Source organism: Thamnophis elegans, chromosome Z (assembly GCF_009769535.1).
Source record: "Thamnophis elegans isolate rThaEle1 chromosome Z, rThaEle1.pri, whole genome shotgun sequence".
In the NCBI taxonomy this organism is placed as follows: Eukaryota; Metazoa; Chordata; class Lepidosauria; order Squamata; family Colubridae; genus Thamnophis; species Thamnophis elegans.
The window spans coordinates 122,138,052-122,160,069 of NC_045558.1; the positions used below are offsets into that span (position 1 = coordinate 122,138,052).

Sequence of the window (22,018 nt, forward strand, 5' to 3'; positions counted from 1 at the left end):
CCATAGGAAAAAAAAAGGTGAGGGGGAACCAGTTTGCTGGAACAATATCAGGAACTCACTAAAACATAATGAAAGTGTCTCCAGGCCCCCTGAGAAGTGACACATTGAAACCAGCACGTCAAATTTGAGACTGATTCACACTAATCTTAATTATTTTTCCCAGTTTACTACCTTAATGGCACTTGGGAATTCTGTGATTGGTCCCCTATTGTGTTTTGATTGGCAAATGTGTTCAGTGTGTGTGAGCTCCAGCTGTTGGATGGATTCAGGGCTGGGAAACTTCAAAAATCTCCTGCAAACGCATAGACATGAGATATGATGCTGCCAATTCTAACCATGTTTATTAATGGCAGCGCTAAAGTGATAAAATCTTTAATAAACTTGCAAGCCTTATAGAACTGAAAGTTCTAATGTTAAGTCTCCTGAGTGATACGATTAAAACTCAATGCCCTGAAACTATGAAGATGAAATTCAAAGAGACTAATGCAAATTATTTGATATAAAACAATAATGAAAAAGAAGGAGATTCATGGTACAAATAAAAGTGAGAAGTATATGGTATCTATTATCGATTAAGCGTGAGGTGGCACTTTAATGGGGGTGCAAGAAAAGGTTATGTGAATTTCAAATGTGTTGGTAGACTTATACTTCAACAAAAACTGCAGTTCTTTATTCTGTGCCTATTCTAAAGTTCTATCTCCACCCTCTTTTCAGCCTTGACATTTTTGGTTTCCCCCTCCCCAACTTTCAATGTGCCCAGAATCTTTTCAGAATAGCTTGCCAACGTGAAGTAAAAAGGACGACGCTGAACTTAAAGCAAAAGAGAAATAGAAACAATAGGATGGATGGGATGAATGAGGAGTGCTTGACACAGAAATTAAAAAATGGATGCGTAGCTTAAGCCAGCATGCATCTGAAAACAGCAACTTAATTAGAAGAACTGAGCCATATGGAAAATCAATGCAGACGCTTATTACTTTTTTTTTATGGTGCAGAAATACTACAGTTAATTGCTTCTGACATTTCTAAGTTAAGAGGAACAAGAGCCCATGTGTGTGGAAAAAAAAAGGGAAAAAAAAACCCAATATAGGGGACTTTAAAATTACTTCATCCTTTTGACCGGTTTGTTCCTTTTGAAAGGTTAAAAAAAAATATGTTTTGCAGCCAGCAAATGATTTATACAAAAGTAGAAGCGTTTCACGACCACTCTTAGGTTACAAGGTGAGAGAAAAGAGCAGGGGGCGGGTGTGGGGAGAGAGAGAGAGAAAAATCGGAAGAGCAGAGGGATTATTTTTGATTTTACCTATCTGATGCCCGCTTGGGACATGTTGCAATTCCAAAGGCTGCCCATCGGATGCCTCTTGCTCTTCTTGGCTCTCCAGCCCTTCTGCATTTGCCCCCCAACCCCCCCCTCCCACGTGTGGCCTCCCATCTACAGTAAGTGCCTCCCTAGAGCATAGCATAAAATGGTTCCCCACAACAAGTAGTTTTGAAACGTGCAAACGTCCTCGTGCAAAAGAGGGGCCTCTGAGTGCTGGGCCCCTCCGGTTGTTTTTTTTTTTTTTGGCAGGCGGGTAAGATAGAAGGGTGTAGTTCTATGGGGATCACGGGGGCCTCAAGGGCCAAAGGTGGAGGATTCTGGGAGCTCGTTGGTGAGGGTGTGCCAATGTTCCAGGCGGCAGTCAGAAGTCTGGAGGCATGAGAGCCAGTGTTGCCGGCACTCCCCACTGGCCCCTAATCCCAGGGTCACCCCACCTGCAACGAGACAAGAAGTTCTTGGAGTTTCTGAGCTTCTGGTTATGGAGTTGCTTTTTTCCTAGTCCTGTCACTGGGCAGGATCTCAGGGATACTGCAGTCCACCCCCACCCGGTGTAATCAATTGAAAATGCTTGTACAGAGTGGTGGAGGAGGCTATGAAGTTTGAACATCTCACCCTCAAATTCTCTTGAGAGATACTGGGTTTCCTTTTAAAAAAAAACAAATGTGGGGTTTTTTTTGTGAGTCTGCAAATGCAATCTCTTGGTTAATTGTTGGTTCTCCAGTTGGCTGGTGAAAGCTCCAGAAAAGAATATTTCCTAGCTCAAGCTGGAGCTGTGGAATTCTTGGTGACCTGGGAGCTGGGTTGTTTGCTTGTAGTTGTGTCATTACACAACTAGGCGACGTCATCGGATGAAGTTTTACCCAACTAGTTTGGTAATGAAATGTCTGCAAGCAAACAGCTACGGTCAGAGAGCACCAAGGTCTCCACTGCATGGCATCCTTTCTGTGATAGTCTCCTGCCTTACTATCAGTGTAACTGTTAGGACGTCCTTTTCAGCATCTTGAGAAGAATGCTGAGAACTTTCCGAAGGAGCAAGACAGTCTTGGCTATCCCAGTAGACCAATAAAGGAGAGTATCTGTAGCTCAGGTTTGAAATGAAGAGTCTTTGGTATTCTCTGAGCTTAGTTGTTTTCTTGCAGACGTTTCATTACCCAAGCTAGGTAACATCATCAGTATTACCCACCATCAGCATGATTAGGTAACATCAGTGATGTTTGCGTAATGAAACCTCTATAAGAAAACGACCAGGCTCAAGAGAGCAACAAGGACCCTTCATGCAGGGGTGGGATTCAGCCACTTCGCACCAGTTTGGGCGAACCAGTTGTTGCAAGGACCGCTGGTCCCGCCCATCCTACCCCGCCCTCCTAGGAGTCTCCACGAAGTACCGGAAGTCTGAAAGCAGGCCTGTTTTTGGAGGGCCTCCAGAGCCCAGGGGAGACCGTTTTTGCCCTCCTGGAGACTCGGGAAAAATCTCCGGAGCCTGAGTAGTGAGGAAAAATGGGCCTATCAGAAGTCCAAAAACAGGCCGTTTCCGCCCTCTGGGGGGTTGCCAGAGCTGGGGGAAGCTATTTTTGCCCTCCCAGAGAATCAGGGAAAGCCCCTCGCGGTGGTTCAAGTGGCTGGGAAGGCCACGCCCACCATGGCCACGCCCACCCAGCAACCGGGCAGGGAACCTGTTGCTAACATTTTTCAATCCCACGCCTCCCTTCATGCCCTTGTAGAATTAAGGCTCAGTCTTTCAATCCAGATTAACACACTCAGCGTCTCCTAGACTACATGACCCTTCCCTGAAACTAGGTTATCTTCCTCCATCTTCTCACCAATGAAGTCATTTGATTTCCCAATATCGTAATCCCAAACGGTGATTTCCAAGGATTTATGACCAAGATCTGACTGTTCAATCTCATAGAAAAAGTCCTGCAATGAGGCAGATAAGCATTAAAAGTTAGGAATGTATAAGATCAGACCTTCCTGCCTCATTCCCCCAATTACATAGTGCCTCCCTTGGCTCCTCTTTATTTACCTCATTGAACTCTGGGTTTAGAGTTTTCTTTTTCACAGTTGTTTTATGCTTTGATTTTTTCTCTTCATCCGGCTTCAGGTAGCTGCCGGAAGAGAGAAGAAGAGGGAACAGGAGAGTGGGAGATTAAGCCCGTACATAAAGACAGTTGTCCTCCTTTTTACCAGCCTGTGCAAGCGCTAAAGCGCCACCATCAAAACTCAACAAGAAGTCGTAAAATCCAAAGCACCGAGAGAAAATGCGAAATGACTACAGCAAATGGGACGTCTTCTGAACATTAATTCCAGGGTTATTAAAGCGAGTCTCTAAAAGCTTTCCTAAATAGGAACATTACACACGGTCTCTTGATCGACTGGAGACTAAAGAAAAAAGCCTCTCTTGAGCCTAAGGCTTTCACGTCCGTAGCAGACACGGGAGAGACTAAATTACATCTCTTCCTTCCCACCCCAAAACTCTAGACTTCTCCCCACCCCCACCCCCCCCAACCGTCCTTAAGCATGGTTGATCTCAACCAAGGATCAGAAACCCCTCTCTTCCCTTTGTATGTGTGCATTTCTCACGTTTTTACATAAGGGTCCGAGTAGCCGCATACATCCATAGCAGCTAAGTGGGCGCAGCGGAGAATAGACACCAGTAATCCATGACGTTCGGAGATGTATGTGAGGGCGAGCAGGATGCGACCCCTTTCTTCCAGGGCCCAGCCAGCTGGGGGTTCCAACTATGCAGTGGGGGGAAAGGAAAGGCTATTGAATGCTTTTGTGTCAAATGCCCACCCTCCGGCCTTCCCAAACAAACTTTTGCAACTGGGTTCACACGTTATTATTATTATTATTTTTTAAAACCATGCCTTGCTGAATAAGCCACAATGGCCTAGCTTTGCATAAAAGTGCTAGGTCACAATCCATGGTTTATGAAGTACCACAACTGAGTTCACAAACCAAGTAAAAGCATTGTATGGGTTACTGCAGGGGGTCCCACAGACACCATGACCTCCAAGGTGAGTGGAATGGCAAAACGTAAACTCTTTTATCAATAACTACATTTAATTTGTTAATGGTTCTTCTCATTTAAAAAAAATGATAATTTTGGTGGTGTCCACTGCTTGAAACATTGGCTGACCCCTGGCTTAGCTGGCTGTGTGAATTAGGCCTCAGTTAGGCCTTGGATATTTTGAGACCCAGGTGAAATGTTTAGAAGGCCTTGCATTCAGCCTTGGGCCTTTGAATTCCTTGAGCCCAGGACAGCCTTCCCCATCTTAGTGTCTTCCAGCTGCTCTGAACTACATGCCAGAGTGAGGGGTCTTGGACTAAGAGGAGGGAGACCCGGATTCCACTTCAGCTATAGAAGCTCAGTGGGTGACCCCAAGGTACCCCAAAGGTTTATTGGAGGGGAGGGGTGAACTGGACAAGGGCATTCTGCATCCACCCCTTGAACTCCTGAATAAAAATAGGTGGGAGGTACGTCTAAGGAATATTCCAGCCAGGACAGTGATGCTAGCTAGGAACTGTAGTTCCCGCCACAGATGGAAGGCATCAGATTTGGAAAACTGGGCCTGGGATGGCTTCTCAACAGCGGGGCTTTCTTTTGCCAATTCCTGCTACAAAGATAGTCTCTTTCTAACTTCTTGCTAGCCTATTGCCCTTGTCAGCGTACAGCCACCTCCAGCCCTCATCCTCACTGCATGTTGGGGGGGGGGGGGCTGCTAGGAAAGAGGGTTGGGAAGGGAAATTGGGGGAAGGCCATCACATCCAGTACTCAGGTGATTGGAGGACCTGGGAGGAACTCTTGACCAATTGGCAAACTCAGATCACTTCCGCGGATGAGCTTTTTCTTTGCCAGTTGACAAGGAAAGGAGGAGGGGAAGAAACAGAGGGGGGGGGGTGGCTCTGTTTGAGGTCTGGCCCAGCTCTGCTACTCAGCTGGTAGGTTCCCCCAATGGGGCAACAGCCCTTGGCAGGGAGTAGGCGGTCCATCCCTGAACCTACCCTTCTGCTGAGGAATTTCAGGCGCCGTCTTTGGGGCGGCAGTAAGATGGGAGAAAAACTCTCACCTCTCTCAGATAGCAGGAGATTCCACGCAGGGCGGCAGTCATAGAAGAAGGGGATGCCAGCTGTTGTGATAGGAGAGAATTTAGCGAGCTTTGAAACAAGGGCCCCAGCAAAGTCAAGGAGTGTAAAGGCCCCTTGGAGAAGTGCGGGAGAATGGGACAAATTGATGAAGAAATCTAATGATAGGCCCATTAGAACCGATGTTGCATTTTGTATATGAGGCTCTCGATGGTGGTGGAAAAATTAACCTTACATTAATTTGCCCCTAAGGAAGCTGAATTCTATGAATGGCACTGAGTCTATAATGCAGATTTCCCTGCTCTGATATGGAATGATGGCTTGCAGGACAACACATCTGGATATGATGGGAACTTCATGTGGATTGGGGTTGCTTGCCTATTTTCCTTTAGCCATTGCCAAGGGGTTGAGGAGATTTGTCTCCCAAAGAGTAAAATCCTGATTAATCATCTCTCTCACCCACCAGTTTTTTACTTTAAACCAGGCACAGCTATTTCATTTATGAAATAAATTGGCTCATTGGTTGCTGTGTGTTTCTCCTTTTGTCTTTGCATTGATCTACTAGGAATATTCAATCATTCTAACTGGTGAAGAGGTAGAAATAGTTGTGAAATGCAGGTAAAAAGTAGGAGATTTGGGGTTGGGGGTGGGTGGGCAGGGGGAAATCTCTCACAAGTTCTAGAGAAAGGCAGGATCTTAAGAGGGAGGGTGGCAGGCAGCTAAAGTGACCAGCAAAGAAAATTAACTAAAGATGCCTCTGAACTTGCAAGCCTTACTAATGAATCAAATGCAGATAATCACCGAGTCATCGCAGGCTATACAACCTTCTCTGATTGAGCTCTCACCGGTTGTTGCCGTTCTAAGCACAGGTTGAAGTGCCTCTTTTGGCCAGGGCGCAGGCGTCTCAGTGGCACCCGCGTCTCCCCGATGAACTCATTGTGGGTCAGTTTATCCTCATCGCAGACAGTGATTCTGGGAGGCAGAAACAGGGAGGGAGAATGGAGAATCATGCTGAGGGAAGGGAGGGTGGCCTGTGGCCTGAGACTTGAAGCCAGATTAGTGGGGGGGGGGGGGGCTTTATCTCACCGCAGGGTCTTCCGAGCCATGTCCTCTGCGGTTATCCCATTGTAGATGAGGACCTCGTTCCACACTGGATTGAGAGTGTTGTGCTGAGTGCGTGTCTTCAATTTATTGGCCTGAACAGAAAAAGGAATGGAAAGGGAAGAACAGAACAGTTAGATTATTAGATTATAGCTTTATTGATTAGCCCATAGGCCATATCAAAGCACAAGGTTCAAAGACATATCACCAATAAAATCCTATACAAACAATTTAAAATCAGAGTTGGGTAAAATACAATAGTTATAGGATAAGATGCCATACAATTTAATACATAAATATGTAAAATAGAATAAAATGACGTAAAATTATATTTCGGAGTCACCCTTATGATCTACCCCAATCAGTCCCACATATGCAGATCTCAACCAAACCATTTTGCTTAAGTCCTGTGCTGTGTTAAAAGTTATTTTCAGGTTGGGGACACACATAAAGTAAGTTGTTTTGATATGGGGAATCCCAATGGCTCATTCGTTTGGTATGTAGACCAAGATAACTGTCTCTCACCCCTTATACAAGCAACAATGAAATAGCATGTGAGCCAGATCTTCTATCTCTGCCGCTCCGCAAATGCAGAGACACTCATTGTAGGGTATAGAATGGAATCTCCCACATCTGACCCATATCTGTCAAACTGTTCATATCTCGCTCGGATAAATGCCTCCCTGAGATGTTTTGGCAGTTGTAACTTCAAATAGCTGTCAACAGAACAGTTGAGAAGTGCTACAGCTCATCCTCGACTTACGGCCATAACTGAGCCCAAAATTTCTGTTGCTAAGTGAGACAGTTGTTAAGTGAATTATGTCCCAGTTTATGACCTTTCTTGTCAGAGTTTTAAAGTGAATCAATACATCTGTTAAGTTAGTAACCCAGTCATTAAGTGAACCTGGCTTCTCTATTGACTTTCCTTGTCAGAAACAGTGCTGGGACCCGGGGGCTCTGCAACCGTCATACATATGAACCCAAGCATCTGAATTTTAATCACATGACCCATGGGGATGCTGCAACAGCTGTAAGCGTGAAAAACTTTTTCCAGTGCCTGTGTAACATTGAAATGGATGGTGATAAGTCGTGGAGGGTAGTTGTACAGCAAAGCCTGAATCTTGTTCCCTGTCCTGAGTACTGGGAAACCAAAACACAAATGGATTTGCAATGTTTCTCTATCTTCATCCTGCTAAACTGTTAAGGCTCAGGTATTTCTCAACTTACAACTGTAATGGAGCTGGCCCAGAGGTGGGTTCCTACCAGTTCGCACCCAGGTAGAACCGGTTCGTCAAATCTACCGAACCGCTTAGAAGAGGTTCCACCAGTGGACCCGGAAAACAGGCCACACCTACAGAAGAGGTTCCAAATTTTTTTTGAAACCCACCACTGGTCCTTGGATATGATTATTCTACACTATCATGCTCATATTTATAAAACTCAGTGCCTCTGTGAAAGGTAAGGACGACTCTTGCATTTGTGGTGCGATCAGAACATTGCGTGTGCTGAAGTTGTTTTAACGCAAACCAAAGATGCCTTTTAAAAAACAAGTTTACATCATATTCTTATGCATGGCAGTGCTGTGTGTGAGGTAATTTAAGGTGGTTCTGACAAGTGTTGTCGGCATCCTCATATCCGGTCACATGGGTGGCAAGCCACTCCCATCCGGTCACATGGGCAGCAAGCCACTCCCACAAAGGAGGCCACACCCACAGAGTAGGTTCGAACAATTTTTGAAACCCAATTTTTGAGCTGCTCCCATCACAATCGTAAGTCATGACAGTCAAAAAAACATCACAAAATGTGATCCCATGATTGAATGATGCGCAAATGGCTGTTAAGTGCAGTTGTGTTGCTGAGCTCCCTCATGTTGTGTCATCCTTTCAGAAATATTTCCTTACCAGATTCCTTACCAGATTGTTGATTGGCAGAGCTCCCAATGTACTAGAAAAGTTACTAAAAATTCAGGGAGAAATTCAGAAACATATCTGCCTTGAAAGTAACTCATGTTAAGGACAGCACGTTTTATCACCTGTGCTAAACATTTTAGAAGGTAAAAATAAAATAAGGTACAGATTTAATTTAGAACAGTGTTTCTCAACCTTGTCAACTTGAAGATGTCTGGACTTCAACTCCCAGAATTCCCCAGCCAGCGAATGCTGGCTAAGGAATTCTGGGAGTTGAAGTCCAGACATCTTCAAGTTGACAAGGTTGAGAAACACTGATTTAGAACATTTTAAAAGTTGACTTACTCTGGAAGCCTTTTTTTTAATAAGACTACAGGTAGTCCTCAACTTACAACCACATTTGAGCCCAAAATGTATGTTATTAAATGAGAATTTGTTAAGCTAGTTTTGCCCCATATTACGACATGCCTTGCCACAGTGTTAAGTGAATCACTGCAGTTGATAAGTTAATAAACACAATTGTTAAGTGAATCTGGCTTCCCCATTGACTTTGCTTGTCAGAAGGTCGCAAAAGGGGATCATAACCCTGGGACACTGCAACCGTCATAAATATGAACCAGTTGCCAAGCATTGACTTTTGATCACAGAATCGTGGGGGATTCTTCAACGGTCGTAAGTGTGAAAAACAGTCATGTCACATTTTTCAGTACCGTTGCAACTTTGAATGGTCACTAAACGAACTGTTGTAAGTCGAGGACTACCTGTATTAGATAAAGAAATGGGGCGGGGGGGGGAAATGAACTTTCTGGCTATACGTATTGACAGCTGCAAGAATTTTATACGCCCAGAAATGGAAAGAAGTGTTAACTCCCTCAATAGAGGAATGGATTGAAAAGTTGATGGAACAGGCGGAGATGGCGAAGTTGACTGTGCTAATTAGGGATAAGAATGTAAATAGTTTTGTGGTTACTTGGAAACCGTTTTTGGACTTTCTGTGTTAAAGAGGAAAATGAAATAAAATGTTGGCTTTGGAGTTTTGACAATCAAGTGGGGTTATTGCTATAGAAATGGCTAGTAGTTACTATTTGGTAGAGCTAAAAGGTTGATATTATAACTTATTATGCATCTTGTTGTACCAAAAGAAGTCACAAGTCACTGCTTTTCGTTTCTTTTTTCATTTCTTTCCCCGCTCCCTTCCTCTATCGCCTCTCTCCCTTCCCTTTCCCCTTTCCCCTCATTGTCTTTAGTTCTAAAAAGTAAATATTTCCCTGTCCACTCATGTCCGACTCTTGGGCCCAGTTCTCATCTCTCTTTCTCAGCCAAGGGAGCCAGCATTGTCCAAAAACATTTTCCGTGGTCATGTGGCCAGTGTGACCATACTCCAGATGCACACAGAATGCTGTTAAACCTCTCACCAGAGGTACCTATTAATCTACCACATTTGCATGCTTTCGAACTGCTATGGGAGCGGGAGCTGGGCAAGGAATGGACACTCACTCTGCTGCATTAAATATATTATGATTATATTTTTAAATATAGAAGAGCCGAGGTGGCACAGTGGTTAAATGCAGCACTGCAGGCTACTTCAGCTGACTGCAGTTCTGCAGTTCGGCTGTTCAAATCTCACCGGCTCAGGGTTGACTCAGCCTTCCATCCTTCCGAGGTGGGTAAAATGAGGACCCGGATTGTTGTTGGGGGACAATATGCTGACTCTGTAAACCGCTTAGAGAGGGCTGAAAGCCCTATGAAGCGGTATATAAGTCTAACTGCTATTGCTATTGCTAAATAAAAATATATTTATAAAGAAGAAAGTTCATGTTGAACTGTATAGCACAGTCCAACATCAGCACAGGAAAGGTCTTACGACATTTTGCATTATGCAACAAAATGCTGTATGATCATTTTTATGCCGTAAAGTATTTTATAAGATTTGCCAAATTTCTATTCCATGGGAGGCATGGGTTCTGGATTTTTGGACACATTTAGTAAGTTAGCCCATTTGAGATACCTTGGTTTAACAATTGTTGTCTTTCACACAGTTAAAGGTTACGAGAATCAAAGTTTCAGTAGTATATACATAATAGAAGGTTTCTGGCTTAGTGTGTTAGTGTGTAAACCTGGTCTATTGTTCCTTATACAACCATAGTTCTAAACCAGAGGTAGGAAATAACCCCTTTATGACTTGTACAGTACACTTTAATTCCCAGAATTGGCTGCCCCAGGAATTCTGGGAGTTGAAGTCCACAAGTCATAAAAGGGCCTCCGTTCCCCACCCCTGCTCTAAACGATTTGAATTCTGTACTGGGGAATCAGATGTCTGCAGAATCTGCTGTTTTCATTCAAATGACAAAGTAACCTTGTAGTGCAAATTCTGCACCTACACGCATGCAGTGGTGGGTTGCAAATCCCGTTCCAATCGGTACGGTTGGAACGGGCCAGCGGCATCCTCATGGCGCGCACAAGTCTTAGCGCCTCCATGACACTCCGTGATGCTCCAGCTGCTCCGCAGAGCATTGTGCAGGCAATGTATGTGCTATGCACCTGCGCGGAAGCGCAGAAGCCTTTAAACACCAGTAAGGAGCTCGGGCATGCGGGTGGGCCCTTTGGAGCACCGTACCGGAACGGTATCTGGTACTCCGGGCTGGCTCCAGTATGCCCGTACCGGGGCGTACCTCCTGCAACCCACCACTGCGCATGCCACATCAGGACTCCTGTTTGTGCTGTGTTGCTAAAATGCCACATTTGTTGTTTTCTTTTCTTGCTCCCTCTGTGCACATGATATTGTTAGGTGCAAAGAATCAGGAGCATAGGTTAAGTTTCAGTTAGGCTGATTTATTGCTCAAGTCTATTCACAAGAATCTAATCAATTAAGGGTCAGCACTAAATTGGTGCTAGATAGGGGGCTAAACTTGCATCATTTGTGGACATATAAAGATTCTGGAGTGAGCGCTCTCTTGACTCCACCCACAGGCTCTGCCTCTTGTTCTCATATAGCTAGTAGGGATTCATAACTTCTGAATCTCTTTCCCTTCCCCAATCAATTACACATTGCTCCTTCTGTCCTTGGCCTGAGTAAAACAGCTGAACCCAGATGTAGAAGCTCCTGAGAGGAAGCTCTAGTTTTGATCAGGACTTTGATATGGATTGCACTGTGATTTTGATTTTATGGAAAAGTGCTAATTTCATTTGGCCAATAAGAGAGAGAAAAGAACACACAAGATGTCTATTCCAAAGCTAGTGTTACCCTCACAAAGAAGATCAGAAATACCTAGACCAGCTCTCTGTTTCCCCCAGCTTGGCTAATAATTGCTTCAAGATAAGTGGGTGGATTTAGACTGGGAAAACAACACAGGCAAAAACTTATAGCACCTGCTCCTCCCAGCTGCTTCCTACCATCCTGGCTGCTAATTTTTGAGCGCACATAAATAATCATAAATATTAATTTGGAAGATCTGGTCACATATTCCCTTGTCACATACTTTTTGGCCCTGAGATAATGTAATTTCGGCAATCAGAGGTTTTTTTATTCCAAACATCCAATTACAGCTGGTTTAAAAGCCTCTTATTATCTAATAAGTTATGCAAAATTTGTGTGCGTTAAACTTCAGCATCAGAGGGAATTCCCGGGAGGCTGCTGTGGAGAACATGCGGGGGATGAGCTTTTTCTCCACAAGGAGATGATCCTAAGTGCTCTCCACACTCACAGTCCAAGAACAGTTTGAAGAAAAGACATTTTTCGTAATCTATGAATAGATTGCAATAGCAATAACACTTAGACTTATATATTGCTTTACAGTGCTTTACAGCCTTCTTTAAGCAGTTTACAGAGTCAGTGTACTGCGCCCAACAATCCGGGTCCTCATTTTACCCACTTTGGAAGGATGGAAGCCTGCTTGAACCTGCTGAGATTTGAAATGCCAAATTGCAGACAGCCGGCAGCCAGCAGAAGTAGCCTGCAGTACTGCGTTCTAACCACTGCGCCACCACGGCTCTTAAATTAATTGTTGTTGTTAGTTGCGAAGTCGTGTCCAACCCATCACGACCCCATGGACCACGTTCCTCCAGACCTTCCTGTCCTCTACCATCGTCTGGAGTCCATTTAAGCTCACACTGACTGCTTCAGTGACTCCATCCAACCACCTCGTTCTCTTTTGCACTCCATCTTGCCCAGCATTAGGCTCTTCTCGAGTGAGTCCTTCCTTCTCATTAAGTGGCCAAAGTACTTGAGTTTCATCTTCAGGATCTGGCCTTCTAAGGCGCACTCAGGGTTGTGAACTGGGTATTGCACCAGTAGGATCCCACTCGTGAACTGCAGTGATTCACTTAAACCACTGAGGCAAGAAAGGTCATAAAATGGGCAAAACTCACTTAACAACTATCTTGCTTAGCAAAGGAAATTTTGGGCTCAGTTGTGGTCATAGGTTGAGGATTACCTGTGCCTCAGAAAGCAGCTGACCAGCTTAAAGAGAGATGGCCTGCAGCTTTCTTCCTGCGGGGCCTTGTTATCATCCCTCAGGCTCCAGAGAACAGCCTTTTAGCTACTAACTTAACAATTGCAGTGATTCTCTTAATTGTGACAAGAAAATGGGGCAAAACTCGATTAACAAATGTCTTGCTTAGCAACAGAAATTTTGGGGTCAATTGTGGTTGTAAGTTGAGGACTACCAGTGCACTAGGAATAAACTGAGAATTTTTGGTGCCAAAATGCACCCCCAAAATTGAATTTTACTTATCCATGGATGGAGTGTATCTGTGAGACTACTATATATTTTTACATATACTTTTTAAAAGTACCTGTATCTCCTATATTTAAAGTATACTTCCATATATAGTACAGGACAAAAGTGTGCATATATCCTGTATATAGGGTCATTTTTCTTGAGATAGGAAGCTATATAAATTTGATTAATACATACATTTTCTTAATGTTGATATTTTGTATACTTATATGCTTGTTTTTATTGACATTTTTACAAATTTAATAATTGTACACTGCCCAGAGTCACATTTGGTGAGATGGGCAGCTATGTAAATTTGATAAATAAATACATATGTTCACGGATAAGCCCATCCACAGATAAGATGACCCTTGAAATTTTAATCAAAATACTCTGAGAAGTGGATAATCTGTGGATTATCCATGGATAAGCCAATACATATAAACATTTTGAGCATCAGTTTATCCACAGGTGGCACATTTTTCCTGGTGTTTTAGTTAAAAATGGAAGGATTAGCTTATCTGCAGATAGGCTTATCAACAGGTAATATACATGGCAAATTATATCGCTCATTCAGAATGTTTAACGTGCAAGATAAGGTTTATCCTCACCCGCTTCTATGCCAATGTCACTCATACATATACACACACACTGCTAGATGGCTGCACCTCGTGCCCTTGTGACCTCTAGACTAGACTACTGCAACGTGCTCTACATGGGGCAGCCCTTGAAGAGCATTCGGAGACTTCAGCTTGTCCAGAATGCAGCCGCGCGAGCGATCGTGGGTGCACCTCGGTTCATCCACATAACACCTATCCTCCGCGAGCTGCACTGGCTGCCTATTGGTGTTCGGATACGCTTCAAGGCGCTAGTCGTCACTTATAAAGCCCTTCATAGTATTGGACCTGGGTACTTGAGAGACCGCCTGCTGCCAATTACCTCCAATAGACCGATCAGATCCCACAGATTAGGCCTCCTCTGAATTCCATCCGCCGGCCAATGCCGACTGGCTACTACCTGGAGGAGAGCCTTTTCTGTGGCTGCTCCGACCCTCTGGAATGAGCTCCCTGTGGAGATTCGAACCCTCACCCTCCAGGCCTTCCGCAAAGCCCTTAAAACCTGGCTGTTCCGACAGGCCTGGGGCTAAAGAGCTTTTGCCCCCCCCCCTCGAATGGTATGGTTGTTGTGTGCTTTTAAATTGTGTATTGTTCTGTTCGATTTTTTTTTTTATCCCTTATCTGTACCCCCTTCCCTGACTTGGATTGTGAGCCGCAATCCAATTTATTGCATTAAATGCAATAAATTCAATTCAATTCAATTCACCTATTACACTTTAGCTGGTTTTGAAAACTTAAGCAGGATGAGTTCGGGTCAGATGGGAGATGGTAAGAAGATCTCCAAGGATCTTCAGGGAGGCGGTCAAAAATTCAGAGATGGCAGCCACTGCCTTGCAATTGAAGTTCTTCCTTTTAAAAATGTCTGTGACATATCCAAAGAAGGGATGGGGCTTCAATTGCATGGTTATCGCTGCTGTTTTGGCTTTTCTGGTCCTGCAGCTGAGCTCTAAACTGTCTAAATCAAAATCCTAGCAACGAAAAAGACTTTGATGAATTTTTCTTTAATTGGATTTATTGAAAGAAAGGGGACTTAGATTACAGCAGTGTTTCATAGCTTTAGCAACTTGAAAAGGGATGGATTTCAACTTCCAGAATTCTCAAGTTAGCAAAGCTTTAAACTGTGAAGATTGAGAAATATTGCATTACAGAAATCCTGACCACTGGAGACTTTTTCTTCAGTTCCCATTTAATTTCTAAGTGCATTAAATCAAGATCTTAATTCTCTTTCCAGAGCTGTGTGACAGACAGGGGAGGTGGGTGCTTTTTTTTTGACAGCAGGAAGGATGGACAAATGTGCTAGATTACTAATTTTGAGATATTTGTTTATTTATATCCTGCCTTTATGATTTTTATCCATAACTCAAAGAGGCAAGCATACCTAATATTCTTTCCTATATCCCCCCAGGACAACAATCCTGTGAATTAGCTGTGCTGGGAGGCAGGCCAGCACAGCTAATTGGCCCAAAGTCACCCACCTAGTTGGCTCTCATCCTTAAAGCAGGAGTAGAGACTAAACCTGGTGATTGGCCAGGCAGCTTTCATGCCTAAGGCAGGACTAGATCTCTCAGTCTCCTGGTAACTTGCCCAAAGTCATCGAGATAGCTTTTGAGCCAAAGATGGGACTAAAACTCACAGAATCCTCATGATTGGCCCAAAGTCATCCAGCCAGCTTTCATGTCTAAAGTAGAACTAGAATTCCCTGTCCCCTGGTTTCTAGCCTGGTGCCTTCCCCACTAGACCAAACCATTGTCCCCATTTTCAATCTCCAAGAAGCCAGCAACATCTGGGTAGTTGGACAAGCACCCCAAGAGAAGGACAAGGCTGCTTCCATATTGTTCCCCTCCCAAAACCAACATGTAATGCACATGTAAGGAGTCAAGCTTGTATTGAAGGAGTCTTGGTATTATATACTCACACAAGGTTTTGTGGCTATGTGGGACCAGAATTGAGACACAATAACAGGGATGTAAATTGGAGACTGTGCTTACCAAAGGTATCCACACAAGAGTAAAAAAACCCATCAAATCGGTGACCCTTTTATGTCATGCTGGATACGAATGAAGTTCAGGGCTTCAATCACATGCTTGTAGCCAGCATGGGACCTGTTTGACCCCCTTCTGGCAGAACATCCCCCCCCCCGGCTTACCTTACAAGCACCTGGAAGGAGATGTAGTTTGACATAAGGGTCAGCCAAGCCATTAAAATCCATTGGCTTCAGTCCCTGTGGGGGGAAAAAAACATGAGCATTAATTCCACTCTATTTATGCTTCGTAAAAATCTGTAGAGATTCTCAATCATCCAGGTCATAGTTGTCCCAAAGGTGCTTTTTCTGGAGACAACTGGGCTTTCTTTCTTTCTTTTTTTCTTTTTCGCTTCTCATCCAAGAAGCTTCGTCAGTTCTGACAGGATAGTGAGGAATGGAAGGATTTATATTCCTTGCAGACAGCTGGCCATTTCCTTGTCTGCAAGGAATATAAATCCTTCCATTCCCTACACTGCTTCTTCAGAGCTGAAGAAGCTTCTTCAATGAAAAATGAAACATCTTCAAAGAAACAAAAACAAGAAAATCCAGTTTCCTCCAGAAAAAGCACTTTTTGATTATCCTTCGACATTCTTTCGGCATCTCCACATATTTGGAGGCCTGTAGAAAGTTCTCCACCCTTCTCAAGATTAAAAAATTCCCACTCAAAAGTAGACATTTGCGTCCCGACTCCACTTTATGGATGTGATAGGTAAAGATAAAGGTTCCCCTCGCACATATGTGCTAGTCGTTCCCGACTCTAGGGGGTAGTGCTCATCTCCATTTCAAAGCCAAAGAGCCAGTGCTGTCTGAAGACATCTCCATAATCATGTGGCCAGCATGACTAAACCCTGAAGGCACATGGAACGCTTGTTACCTTCCCACCAAATATGGTCCCTATTTTTCTACTTGCATTTTTTACATGCTTTCGAACTGCTGGGTTGGCAGAAGCTGGGACAAGTACTGGGAGCTCACTCCATTATGCGGCACTAGGGATTCAAACCGCTGAACTGCCAACTTTTCTGATTGACAAGCTCAGTGTCTTAGCCACTGAGATACCATGTCCCTAAAGGTAAAGATTCATCTGCACATGCCTGCTAGTAGTTTCCAAATCCACTTGATGGATGTGATACTCTGGGCTAATTTCAGTTCAGCTCTTAAGTGTTGTAAGTGGTAAAGTCAGCTTGATCCTTTCCTCGAAATTACTTGCTGATTAAAGGGGAGGGTGGCAGGATTTATTTATTAAAATACTTCCGCAAGAGAGAGGTTCAGGTTTCCGATGAAGGGTATCTTTGTCTTTTCTCCACAGGCAGCCTTTTTTGGGGGGGGAGAAAAGAGGAGCTTTTGCTGTTTGTTTTTTCCCTAAGAAATCTGCAATTTAGAAAGGGGAAGAAAAGACTAACAGGAAAAAAAAAAGATTGAGAAAGAAAAAAAGGAACAAAGGCTGTGTGTGTGAGAGAGAGAGAGAGAGAGAGAGGGAGAGAGAGAGAAGTTGTTGCTTGCATGTAGTGCAGTGTGATGGTAGGGTTTAGCAACTGTTCAAAGTTACAACGGCATTGGAAAAAAAAAAGAAGATAATTCCTCACACTTATGACCACTGCAGCAACCACACAGTCATGTGATCAAAATTCAGGTATTGGCAACCGGCATATATTTACGACAATTGCTGCATGGGGGAATCACAAGATCACCATTTGTGAGCTTTCAACAAGCAAAGCCAATGGGGCTGGAGTAGGGATCTGGATTCACTTAATGTGTGGCAAAAAAGGTTGTAAAATGAGGTGCAACTCATTTCACAAATTGCCTTGCTTAGCAGTGGAAATTTTGATCCCAATTGTTGTCATAGTTGAGGACTACCTGTACTTTCTTCAGTTCTGAACTGGAGGAGGAGAAGGAGGGCTCTTCATAGGCAAAAGCGAAAACTGCATAGTCTGTTAAGAGAATGAAGGATTAAGGCTTCCACCCTGGAATAGGCCGGGGTGGTGGTGTTAAGAGCATAGAATATAGGGCTGGAAGGACTCCAGAGATCTTCTAATCTAACCTCCTGCTCTAGGCAGGAGACTTTACACCATCCAGATCAAAGGGTTGTCTTGGAAACCTTCAGTGATGGGTCTCCCACAACTTCTCAAAGTAAGCCGTTCTATTCAGGGGTGGGCTTCAAACATTTCAGCAACGGGTTCTCTGCCCGGTTGCTGGGTGGGCGTGGCCATGGTGAACATGGCCTACTCAGCCTCCTGCACCACAGTTGAGGCATTTTCAGCCTCCCCAGACTTTGGAGGCTTTCCTTGAGACTCTGGGAGGGCAAAAACTGCTTCCCCCAGGCTCCGGAGACCCTACGGATGCTGGAAATGGGCCCATTTCCAACCTTCCAGAACATCTGGGAAGCCCGTTTTCCCCTCCCCCCTACCTGAGCCTCTGCGTGGGGGAGAGACTCCTGGGAAGGGAGGGGAGGGGTGGGCAGGGCAGCCAGGGATGGGATTTGGAGGTTTTCAGAACTGGCCATAATATTAGCTATGGGTTCTCCCAAACCTGGGCAAACTCATAGCAGCCCACCCCTGGTTCTATTGAGTGGCTGTTCTCACTGTGAAGAAATTTCTCCTTACTCGTATGTTGGATCTCTCTTTAATAAGTTTCCAAACATTGCTTTTGCTCTTGCATTCTGGAGCTTTGGAGAATAAATCAATGTCCACTTCTCTGTGGCAGCCCCTCGAGTACTGGAAGACAACTATCATATCCCTGCTAATCCTTCTCTTTATTAGACAAGACATACCTAGTTCCCGTAACTGTTCCTTGTACAAATAGAATAAAATAACAGAGTTGGAAGGGACCTTGGAGGTCTTCTAGTCCAACTCCCTGCTTAGGAAGGAAACCATATACCATTTTAGGTAGATGGTTATCCAATCTATTCTTAAAAACTTCCAGTGTTGGAGCATTCACAACTTCTGGAGGTGAGTTGTTCCATTGATTAATTGTTCTAACTGTCAGAAAATTTCTCCTCGGTTCCAAGTTGCTTCTCTCCTTGATTAGTTTCCACCCATTGCTTCTTGTTCTATCCTCAGGAGAGGATAGCTTGAGTCCATTTTCTTTGTGGCAACCCCTGAGATATTGGAATACTGCTATCATATCTCCCCTAGACCTTCTTTTCATTAAACTAGACATACCCAATTCCTACAACCATTCTTCATATGTTTTATCCTCCAGACTCTTTATCATCTTTGTTGCTCTTCTCTACACTCTTTCTAGGGTCTCAGCATTTTTTGGTATCATGGTGACCAAAACTGTATATTGTTAAGCCTGCAATTATATTCCTTTTAGAATTTTGGCCTGCCACACTTTCTCTTATTTCATTATGCTGTTTCATTAGTTTAGCAGTTGGGAGGGGGGAATAGACAGGAGTAGGATTGTGGAATGTGTTGTTGTCATTCTTTTCTAGAAGACCAAGGTCATCTTTTGTCTCTGCACTTTTACACCTGATGGGTGTAGATGCCAGCATGGAAAAAGATTGGCCCATGTGATGGATTGTGGGTGTGGGGACAAGATCATGAACTTTTAACTGGGTGCGATTCTGATGTAACATCCAGAATTGGGATTTCACAGATGTGCTAAGATGTCTGATTTATTAAATTGGAACTTTAAGGATCGTTTTGCCTTGGACTCTGATTTAATTCTACATGATACTTGGAACGCTGACATATATAATATTCCAAGTGTGTTTCACCAGTGTGGTATAAATCCATTTCTCAAAATCCACAGTGTATCTTCATTCAACACACTGACCAGTGGCACTTTCTAAGTGTTTTCTGATTTCAACAATTCTCCATCCAGTAATGAATTTGTTGGATATTCCAGAACTACAAATGGTGAGATCTCTGCCATGAGGAACAGACCACCAAGGAAGATAGTTTAATTAATTTTCACTGCAGATGCAGAGAATTCATATCTAAACTGAAGTTGGACTTTTTGAAACCCCACTGCGGAAACCTTAATTTATCTTCCTGGCTAGGAAGGCGACCTTTATGCCATCAGTGGCGTAAAGATGTCACTTCAAATCCCAGAACTACCAGTGCCATGCATTTTAATCCTGTTCACAACCATTGCAGAAATTCCAGCTATATTCCCTTGGTTGGAGAATTGCTACAGGGAAAACAATAGACCAATCAGAAAAACATTTTTAAAGCCTCACTCGTGTAAACATACCCACTAAATAGTTTATACACAATCTCTAGAGATGCAGAGGGTGATGCCAAGGAAACAGAAACCTGCCAATTGGGAATAAGGGTCATCTACCCTTTTCGAAGTGGCGGGCTCTGGGTTAGTTTTGCTGTGGTTCTGAACTGCCGCAGTATTTCCCATGCTTCCCCCCCCTCTTGCCCTCTTCTGTTGCCACAGCAACGCCAGATGCCTGCGGATACCCGGTTGCCTGGCGCGTCGCCGCCGAGATGCTTGAAGATGCTGCAAGCCCACCAGCTGGGAAGGAAGAAAGGGAGGAGGGGCGTGTTGTGTGTTGCTGGTGTGTGAGTTGAGGTCAGGGTTGCAGAAAAGCAGCTGGGTGAAGACCCTGGAGATTTGGCTTGGCACTTGAAGGGCACTTGCCTGACTTCAGAAGTCTTTGTAGATGGGGTAGAGAGAAGGGGCTGAGTGTGGCAGGAGAAAAGAGAGGCTAAAATGAGCATTGCTAGCTCCATAATGAGATTTCCCACCCCGGTGTGGCCTCTTTTATTAAATCAAGGCAGTTTATTGTGAAAACGCAACATGTGATGCAGAAAGGCTGAATACAAAGGCGTGGAGGGTGACAGAAAAGCAAGCAGTGTCTTTTCAGCAAGCCTTCCACAGCCTTCTGTTCTCCAAGTAAGTTGAGTAGCAGCCCTTATAATCCCCCCTTGCCAGCATGGGCTGTATCTCCATTAACAAAAAAATTACAGGAGTTGCCCAAACCCTGCCAATTTGGAAAAGCTGCTTTTGAAGAGAATTTTGAGGACCAGTCAAGGAACAAATGTCAGAATGATTACCTTGGCTCGTAGGATGGTGCAGTCAAGGGTGCAGCTTTCTGGATCATAGAGAATATCAAATTCAAGAGTCCCGAGTGATGCTAGAAAAAAGGCCAGGCAGTAAGGAAAACAAATGTTAAAAAGAGATCCATTTTATCAGGTTTTTTTTCCTTCAAGCTGTCTTTCCAATCCCACACACAATCTGCAAATTCAGCTCCATCCATCTGTCCAGACCAGTGTTTCTCAACCTTGGCAACTTTAAGACATGTGGACTTTAACTCCCAGAATCCCCCAGGCAGCCATGATCCAGAGAAATCTTCCCTACCCAGCCTTGCTTCAGATGAACTAACTGACTAAAAGTCCCATCAGGCTTGGTCAGCATGGGCGTCTCTGAACTGGTTTATATCTCTGCATTTGCACATTTGTATACAATTGCACGAGGATTGACTTTGAGTTCAAATAATACCAGAAAGTGCCCTTATGTTGTGTCTGGCCAACACTATCTGTCAAAATGATCCCCCTACCCCAAATTATGTACATCTCTATGTAAATGTTCTCTGTCCATGAGCTATGCATAGGAGTGCATACTTTCCATCTTGAATATCTCAAGTGCCCTGCTTCCCGTTCCATCTGATAATCTAATTTAGATACCAGAAAAACTAAATGTGATATCCTGAATTAATTGCGTAAATAAAGTAGACGTGTTTGAAGATGCATAAAAATTGAGCTTCTATTTCCCACGGGACAAAGGAAAGAAACATGGCACGTGTTTCTGAATCGGCCATCACCAGACACAAAGAAATAAAACGTATTTACACACCATTCAAAAGAGAGGAAGGAAACAAAAAGACTAGAATATACCTTCTCCAGCAGTCAACACCAGATAAGCAAGACAAGACAAACAATCAAAAGAAAACAAAACCCTAATTAAGGAACTACTAAGGAGAAAATCAGTGGATCCCCTTACACTGATGATGTTACCTCGTTGCGTAATGAAATGTCTGAAAACAAGCAGCCAAACTCAGAGAGCACCAAGGACTCCACAAAGGTAAGAAATATTCTATTTTCTTTATCACTTTCTTCCTGCAAATTAAACTTCCTAGAATACCATGTCTTCTGTCTGGGACAGTTGCCCAGTTGTGAATTATTTAGGACCCAGAGGGGTGTCTGCAAAGATTGTTTAAAAAGCAATCAAGAGGGCGGTTGTGACAGTGCAATTCAAGATCTGTTTGTTTTTCAAGTGCGTTGCATATGTGACAC

At 43.9% G+C, this 22,018-nt stretch overlaps 1 protein-coding gene across 1 annotated transcript in view; it reads right to left on the reverse strand.

Moving 5' to 3' along the window:
* Positions 1-1,431: 1,431 nt before the first annotated feature.
* DOC2A (double C2 domain alpha) overlaps positions 1,432-22,018 on the reverse strand; it is a 29,435-nt gene continuing 8,848 nt past the window's right edge. Inside the window, exons 3-11 of the mRNA XM_032237638.1 lie at positions 20,780-20,859; positions 15,897-15,971; positions 6,494-6,603; positions 6,253-6,379; positions 5,386-5,451; positions 3,902-4,059; positions 3,345-3,426; positions 3,142-3,238; positions 1,432-1,755 (exon numbers count right to left, since the gene is read on the reverse strand). Of these exons, the coding sequence (XP_032093529.1) occupies positions 1,616-1,755; positions 3,142-3,238; positions 3,345-3,426; positions 3,902-4,059; positions 5,386-5,451; positions 6,253-6,379; positions 6,494-6,603; positions 15,897-15,971; positions 20,780-20,859 (935 nt within the window). The 3' untranslated portion in view covers positions 1,432-1,615. The remainder of the gene's footprint in view (positions 1,756-3,141; positions 3,239-3,344; positions 3,427-3,901; positions 4,060-5,385; positions 5,452-6,252; positions 6,380-6,493; positions 6,604-15,896; positions 15,972-20,779; positions 20,860-22,018) is intronic.